Source organism: Ipomoea nil, unplaced genomic scaffold (genome assembly GCF_001879475.1).
Source record: "Ipomoea nil cultivar Tokyo-kokei standard unplaced genomic scaffold, Asagao_1.1 scaffold1317, whole genome shotgun sequence".
NCBI lineage: Eukaryota > Viridiplantae > Streptophyta > Magnoliopsida > Solanales > Convolvulaceae > Ipomoea > Ipomoea nil.
This window is the reverse complement of record NW_017617745.1, coordinates 3,328,424-3,337,336: the sequence shown is the minus strand read 5'-3', so window position 1 is coordinate 3,337,336 and position 8,913 is coordinate 3,328,424. Positions and strand designations below refer to the sequence as shown.

Genomic DNA, 8,913 nt, shown 5'->3' with positions numbered 1-8,913 from the left:
TTAACTTTGTGTAACAGTTTATTACTCCAAAACGCTAAAATTCAAAAACCTGCTCAAAATAACTTTTTCGATCAACTTTTTGAGAGTCATTTTGCATATAATCAACTATCAACTAATTTACCAAACATCTTTCTACAATCAACTAGTCAACCCAATCAGCTAAAAACTCCTATAAAACGTGTTTAAAATTGCATTTCTTGAAAGAAACTAGTAGACAACAATGGAATAATATTTACACACACATTTAACCAAAATTAAAAATATATACCACCTGCTAGAATGCATTTTTTTTTCATTTTTATTAAGGAGAAGAAAGAAAATTACTGAATATTTTTCACCCTCTGGGGTTCATATTCATATGTTGTCCCTTAAATTAAAAACAAACAGCAGTTACAATTAAGGATTCGGAAACTTTGTTTTGTGTATATATCCTTCACACCAGAAACCGTCTCTAAAGATACACACACTAGTACCAGCCAATCAAAAAATTCAGCTCACATAATTGTGCATGATGACATGCGTCAGAAACCCAAACCGCTATTACATTATGGTGCAACGACCTCTTTCCTCGGCTGGTTGTACGTTTGTTGGTTGGTAGCGGTTCGACTCAGAGGGATTGTACGTGAACTCTGAAGTGTCAAGCCCATACTGTGTTCAAAGACAAAGTGGAAAGATAGAACACGAATCATCATATTGGGGAAAAAAAACGAACGCAAGGATAGCAACTCTAAATATGTTCATTTGAATTCCGGAGTAATATTTTCAAAAGGTATATCCATGCATATTATACATATGAAAATTCTACCGCTTTACTTAACAAGGAATTGATAAAAGCATGCATCAAACAAGCGGAAATTAAGGCTTCTCGAGTACTTTGGAATTCCTCAATTCCCTATCAAAAATAGGTAAAAGACATCTCTCTAGATGCGTGTAAATAGGAAATTAGAAATTATGGTCATCTTTGAAAAAGAAAAATAAAAAAATAGGAGAATAATTAGAAAAAACCAGACCTATCATGGCCAAACAGTATCCAGCACAACAAATATGCAACAAGATAAACCAAACAAGTTAAAACAATAGGAACCGAGTATATAATATATGCATGTTGTTAATTTAAATGATAGCAGTATAGATAGATATAAGGGTGTGTTTGGTTCGAATATGGGAATCAGAATTATAATGGGAATCAAATACTTGGTAATAGGAATTCATTTTGGTGAAAGTATTTTGCATGTTTGGTAGTAGGGTGGAATTGAATGATTACCAATACTGAAGTTTGGTTATGTATGACCCTATAATCGGAATAAAAGTTTTAAAAATACAAAAACAAAAAATCAAGCCAATTGATCTTAAGAGTGACGATGAAGTGAGTAGGCAATGCAGTGAGGAAGTCGATGAAGTGAGGAGGCGATGAAATGAAGAGGGATAAGGCTGAATTAATGGAATGATACCTGATTTAAATTAGGTAATGGGTTTTGTAATTATAGGGGTAATCAAATCATATACCTATGTTTTAAAAAGTTGTCAACCAAACAATGTGTATGACTTTCATTCCGATTCCTTGTGTCTAACCCCATGAACCAAAACACACCCTAATATATGCCTGCAAGTGCAAAGAACATAACCAGAGAACAGACCTTCTCCCTCATACGTGCACTCCAAGCATCATTGCGGCTTGGTCGAGAATCAAGGGTACCTGCAACAGGTACACCCGTGACAGGAGCTTGTTGCCTGTTGTTCATTAGGGGCTGGCGGATCTGTTGTCTTGGACCGCCAATATACTCATCATCACTATCATAGTCTGCTGGTCTGTTTGCTGCCCTTACCACAAGAGCTAACAAGAACATTAAAGCCTGTAATGAAAATGCACCCACTCAATTGGCTTTTCTTTGATGCCTGAAATTTTTCACTACGTGATACGGAGTACTAACAAGCACTCCCTAAAAGGGTTAAATATAAATTCATGAGTGGGATAATAGCAATAGGTCATAGGTGCATTTTGCAACTTATACAACCACCACATTGAAACATTGTTGCCATTAGGGTCAAGACTTGGTCTGAACAATCTTTACGTTCAGCACATATCAATTAGGCCAAATCGAAAAAACTAGCAGTCTAGCACAACATAACTTTGTTTTATTTTTGGTCAAGCCACGAGGTGTCCTGAGCAGACCCTAACTGTAAGAGGCACCTTTAAGCCCGTACCATACTCAGACTAATCCCCATTCGCGTGTCCTGAGCAGACCCTAACTGTAAGAGGCACCTTTAAGCCCGTACCATACTCAGACTAATCCCCATTCGCACTGAGCCGGCCCAATTAAGGGGCAAAGTGTTGGCCAGATTCATCTTTTCCATACGAGAGGGGGTTCGAATTCCCGACCTCTCTTAAGGGATGAGAGTGCACGGCCACTCACGCCAACCAACTTTGTTAATCCAAGCAAATGCAGGTCTAAGATCCTTGAATAAACAAATCGAGTAAATCTATCATATTTACCTCCAAAACAACTGCCCCAAGGGCAACCCACTTGACAATTTTCCAGTTGTCTTCTAGGAATTCATATATCATATCAAAGTTACCCGTTCGGTCAGTTGGAATTTCCTGATAAAAGTTCAATCATTTCTCTGATAATCAGATAAACCGTTTTTAACTTGAGGCAAACTAAAATAACACGTACCTTCTTCCAACGTTCATCAAAGAAAATAAACGCAGCAGCTCCAAGTTCAACCAGGATCAGCAAGATCACCAATACTGAATACTGTTGATGTCTTAAGGATCCCAACAATATATGGAGGAAAGTGAAGTGCAAAAATGGATATACCCGTTGAAGTGCATCTATTTACACAATTAATCCTAAAAATATTATACAGCCATACAGGGATTGCATAAGAAAATGCTACTTCATACACAATTTCTTGAAACGTCTCTTGGGTGTTGGGTGCACTATAGTCTGGAAATCAGAGGTCAAAAACTAACTCCAAATATGTGAATAGAACAAAATGTTGTGATACACTAATCAATCATGGAACATTTTTTTATGGTTAACATTTAAAGATACATAAACTGGCCCTAGTGATATATAGCATTTGTAAAGATCTCCAACTCCTAGACCATAGAGCAATCCAATTATGGGCTTAACACCAATTAGTTTACTTCAAACCCAAAAGTTGACATTAAATTGGATGGAAATAAGTAAACAAAGCATGTCAATAAAATTGGATCAATATTAACACACAATTTTTAGGATTTCAACTCTTTAGCCACCACCAGGGGGATATTTTAACATTTATATACTCTATACTATATATACTACCAGTAAAATTGTTATAAAGTAGTTTCCTGTCTCATTTATTGTCAATGCATAAACAGCTAGGATACACAACTCAAGCAGCACCCATTCCTTGTTGAAGCTCCGATACAACCAAAGCAAGATATTACAAAAAGAAGCACTCCAATACCAATAAACAAGTATAAAAACCTGCAGGCATAATGCATATCATTTAGCATCTGCAAGGGGGGAAGTCAACAGAAACAGATTTCTCTTTGATAGTTAAAGAATAAAAAAAGAGTCAGAATGATACTACTGGAATCATAAGATAAAGTATGAAAGTTGAGGAATTTGTAAGGCCTTTATGCAAATTTTAATGGAAATGAAAATATATTCAAGATTGGCCAAAGTTCAAGTGTCTCCAAGGTTCATTATGTCCTAATTAAACTTGATCCTCTCACTCTGTCAATGAATTAAATAATCAGTCATGGAAAACATAAAATATTGCATTAATCATTTAATCTTTGATTCTTTTCTCCCCCCACCCCCTCTCTAAACCCTCAACCCACACCTAACACACTCTCCATACAATTGGCAAAATCCATCACATCATCAGCCAAACACACATTTGATCAATATGGGAGATTGGAATAGATCCTTCAAATACAAAGAGAACTGATTGGAATGTGAAACATATACCTAATCCTATGCCAATACCAAAGCCCAATTAACATAGTCTAGGAGATAGACTTCAACTGGATGATGATGGTTATGTACATTCTAGGAATTACACACCATATTAGGGTCACTTATCCATATTGTACTCATGTTGGACATGAAAAAGACACCACAAAAAAGTGTCCTGATGCATTTGTATTGGACACGTGTCCCCTCACCCAAGCAAGGTTTTAAATTCTCGTTGAAATTTAGATAAAATACATAGTTTGAGGAATAATCAGGGATCAAAGACACCAAGAAACAAAAATGTTCCAATTAAGAGAGGAGTTCCTTTTTCTAATTCTCTCTATTGTGAATGATGCCTACAAATTAGGTTCACAACCAAAGTTGGGGGGAAAAAGATATGTCAGTGAACCAAACCATTTGCAAATATGCTTGACACAATTTGACATGTTCAAGGGTCAATCTTTATCTGCATATATCTGTATATAAATAATAAATGTGTCTGTGTAGTGTGTACAGTGTGTGTTTGTGTGCATTTATTAATTTACAACTATTTTATATTGATAAATATAAAGTTTAATTGCATTCATATATTTTAAATACTATGTAACTTGCGTTTTAGATTCAATATACAATCTAATTACCAACTCAATCTAGGTGATTTACTTTTTGCACAAAAGAAACTTAACAGTGAATTGATGAGTTGCGAGTCTCTTGTTTACAGGGAAAAAAAAAAAAAACAAAAATTGCGTGGAACCAAGCAACTTAGAAACTCACTGTCCATTTTCAACCATGTGAAACTCAAGTCTCCAACAAAATTTGCACTTTACAGAGCGTCAGAGCCCAAGCAGATACTAAAATCAAGAGAAAATAACTGGAAAACAGAAACCACAATCTGTTGTTCAAAGTTAGTAATTGCTATAGCAGGTTCAGCAAACAATGAAGGAGGAGGGGGCAAAGGTAACCTGAAAGGTCACTTACTATTCCCCAACATCAGTTGCTAGATCTACCAAATTCCTATGCAACAAAAAAAAATTTAATGGCCTAAAACAGTTCATGGTGATGACAAAGTCAGTTTAGGGGTTACTAATAGCACCTTTCTCTTCACTCCATCTCCATACTACCTTGCACCATTAAAGATTTTAATTCCACCAACTCAACTAGTCAACCTTCTTATGTTTCAAATAGCAGCAAAAAATTAAAACAAAAATTCTACAAGCACCAAATTCAGATTACATCTGACATTGCTGTTACTGGTTTTTCCCAGCTTTCACTTCCACCACGCCCAACCTTGCTTACATAAGATGTATACTCTAATTTTTGTTTCCTACATTTTTGTAAAAGCCAACATTCCCCACCTTTTTATTCTATCCAATACAAAATTCATGCACCTGTTTTATAGTGTTCAAGTATAAACGAATCCCACATTCCCACTCATCAGCCCCACCTCAGAAATAGAAAATAGAAAACAATGAAAAAGAAGCCCTACTTTTCTGAGTTCTACTACAAGGATTTATTTTTTTCATCTACTAATATGCTAATCATTTACCAAAAGTATTAGAAAGGGGCACTAAATTCAAATAATCATGCTCTAATAGAAAAACGACAAAAGTAATACATCAATATGTGCACACTGATGAGACGATTAACTGAAATGCAATGAGAAGAATAAATGCAACTCATCACCTAGCACACCACTATCACATCAAGAACCCATAGATAATGTTAAGAAGATCCAGTCATACCACTCTTTTGGAAGGTTATCGAATATGTTGTTGGCCAAAGACACAGCCACGAGCATAGGTCGACCTAGTTGCACTAATTCACCACTCGAGGGTGGGAAGGGAATGGGATGATCATCACCCGATGGTGAATGGTTTTTGTACTCCACAAAGAGGTAGATACCATATCCAACCATGCCCAGACCCGCAAGGGTCAATAAGAAGTTCAAGAGTTTCAGCAAGCACTCCAAACACCCCTTACAAGCCATATTGTAGAAAAAGTCCCGAAAAAGCTCTCAATCCGCAGCTCCAGAGATACTTCTCAGCTAATTCATTAAATCCTCACCTTTCTACAACAAAAACACAACATTTACCACATATCGAGAAGCTTAGATATTGCAGCAACATACAAATAAAAATCGCATCTTTTATAACAATTTCAAAGATATTGCAAATCCCCTTCAAAAAAATAAATAAATAAATAACTAAAACTCCATAGACGTTGAATCCAAGAGATAGAAAAATCTATTACAGAAATGGAAATCCATTAAAATCGTCAGGCGACTAACAGAATGATCATCGGAGGATGGTGAAATGCATAAGAAACCATTTCCATATGCAATAAATTTTACAATTATTTCAACAAATTGAGCACCGCGATTACGCTTATCAGCACCCAAAAAGACGTACAAATGGTAAAGGAATTTATTGCAAAATTAAAAACCAAAAGAGTAAAGAGATGAATTTACAGGAAAGGCGAGAAGCGACGAGTACCAGATAACAAGCTTAGAAGATTCGAGCCTTCCAGGAGATGGAGACGTGGGAGGTGAAATGGGTAGAAAATTTTAGAGAGAGAAAGACAGACAGGTAGAGAGATAGAGAGAGAAAGAGAGAATGGTGTGGAAACTAAAAACAGGGAAAGGCGAAAAGGTGAGACCCGCTCTCTGTTTTTTATTTTATTTTTTATTATTATTATTTTTATTTTTTTTTTGACTCAGTTGCGTATCAATTGAGAATATGCTCCCTAGATTATATTCTTTTATTTGTTAAAGTCCCCTAATTCTTTGGTATTTGCAGAGATGCTTAAAAGATTTAATTCCACATTTAACCTTTTATTATATTCACATTTCTAATTTTAATTCCCAAAATAAAATTTGACTACTTTACTACTTTGATTAATTTCATATTTAGTTATCCATTACAAATGTTGTCTAATCCTCATAAAGCATGATGGATAATAAATAAATTAATGGAATTGGTTAGACAATGATTGCGACATTTGAGATAGAGGTTGGAGAGGGAAGCCGAAAATGGAGGAAGAGATGCAGGAGATGGAGGCTAGTTAGGGAGATAATGACATTGGAGACAGAGATCAAAGACCGAGGCGACAATGTCAAATAGGGGATAGTAATGCTAGAGATAGAGGGAAGTAGGTGGTGATGCTAGAAACTTTGGTCAAAGAGGGAGTCGGCAACTCTGGAGACTAAGGTCAAGGAGAGATGCGGTGAATTGAGAGATAGTGGTCAAAAAAGGGGTGTTGATGTTGAAGATGATAGCCAAAGAGAGGGGTTGCAATGCCAAATATAGAAACAAGAGAGCGAGGTAGCAACGCTGAAGACGATGGCCAAAGAGGGAGATGATGATGTTGGACATAGATACTAGAGAAAGAAGCTAGGCAACAAACGAAGAATAAAAGGAAAAAATAGAATAAAGAAAAAGAAAATAGGAATTCTATTTTTTCAAAATTTAAAAACTAGTTAAAATAGTTTTTTAAATGATGGATATATTGGAGATGAATTTGGAGCAAACCAACCCGGTGGGGTGGAGCAAGACGAGTCCGGTTAGACCCGGGGGCTTAGGATCCCGTCCCGTGCTCGCCTTCAGCCTTAGCCTAGGGCTCGGCCTCGGCATGGGGTTCGGCCTTAGCCTAGGGTTCGACCTCGACCTAAGCCTCAACCTCGAGGTCAGGCATGGTCAAAGTAATTACAACTAATCCCTCCTTTTTAGCGGGCGGTTAGGAGGCTCATTAGTATAAATATCCATCTAATTGTCTTGTTAAGATCATCTTCAGATCCATTTTGTCTAATCATTCATTGTAATAGCATTACACATTCCTTGTAATCTTCCTACAACACTATTATCAATACAACAATTGTCCATGTGACACACATTCGCAAATTATGCCTTGGAAACGTTCACCATAAATGGTGAACACGGGTCCAAATGGTATCGTTTTTACGGGGAAAAAAAAATTAGTTAATGTGCTGTTAACGACGCGCGTTTGTTCAGATTATGAATTTTCTGTTATGAGATTATGAATGTACTGTAAATTCATAATCTCATAACAGAAAATTCATAATCGCATAAAAGAAAAATATTTATTAAATTATGAATTTTCTGTTATGAGATTATGAATTTACAGTTATGTAATTATGAATTTTCTGTAAATTCATAATCTCATAACAGAAAATTCATAATTTCATAACAGAAAATTCATAATCGCATAAAAGAAAAACATTTAATAAATTATGAATTTTCTGTTTTGAGATTATGAATTTACCGTAAATTCATAATCTCATAACAGAAAATTCATAATAGAAGATGAAGTGAAACCGTGAAATGTGAAAATGAAGAAGAAAAGTTGCGCGGTTAATTAAGAAAAAAAAAAAAAAAAAAGATAACGGTGCACCGTTACCGTTGGGACCGTGTTCACCATGGATGGTGAACATAGTCCCATGGCATAACGATTGACACACATCCATTGTCTTTCCATATTATTATTCCTTTGTTTATTACTTCCTTTATTTATTACTTCCTTTATTTATAAGGTTTGATAATTCGGACCACCCGAGTTAATTAAATCTATCACCAAAATTTTTGAAAAGTTAGAAAATTATTCTCCAATTTTCAAATTGAAGAAATGACAAATAAACAAAATTTTCATTTTAAAATTTTTTCATTTCTCTAGTTTTTTAAAAGAAATGGCAAGTAAATAGATTCTAAATTTTTGCAATTTGTTGTTTCTCTAATTTTTCATAAATATATGTTTTTTTAGTTAGTAAGCACCCAAAAATTTTCTAATAAGTTGCCAACAGGCACCAAATTGGTCATTGCTAACATGGCTTCTACACCCGAGAGGAGGCACATCGAATTCCATCCACTCCGAGACTCCCAAAAGCACAAGACTTGCCACTGCGACAGCCACGGAGTTCTGCTCCCAGTAAACATGAAAAATATTTCCTCCC

At 35.6% G+C, this 8,913-nt stretch overlaps 1 protein-coding gene across 5 annotated transcripts; it reads right to left on the bottom strand.

Moving 5' to 3' along the window:
- Window positions 1-275: 275 nt before the first annotated feature.
- Window positions 276-6,587, bottom strand: LOC109185365 (tobamovirus multiplication protein 2A). 5 transcript variants are annotated; one of them, XM_019335355.1, is made up of 7 exons: window positions 6,443-6,587; window positions 5,693-6,018; window positions 3,377-3,476; window positions 2,676-2,756; window positions 2,495-2,599; window positions 1,638-1,853; window positions 276-648 (listed from the first exon to the last, which is right to left on the bottom strand). In XM_019335355.1, the coding sequence occupies exons 2-7, from the start codon at window positions 5,935-5,937 to the stop codon at window positions 541-543; spliced, it is 855 nt and encodes a 284-aa protein (XP_019190900.1). In that variant the 5' UTR covers window positions 5,938-6,018; window positions 6,443-6,587; the 3' UTR covers window positions 276-540. The 5 variants fall into 5 exon arrangements, with proteins under 5 accessions (XP_019190900.1, XP_019190901.1, XP_019190904.1 ...); XM_019335356.1 differs by having other exon boundaries at window positions 6,418-6,575; XM_019335359.1 differs by having other exon boundaries at window positions 5,693-6,014; window positions 6,418-6,575.
- Window positions 6,588-8,913: the final 2,326 nt, after the last annotated feature.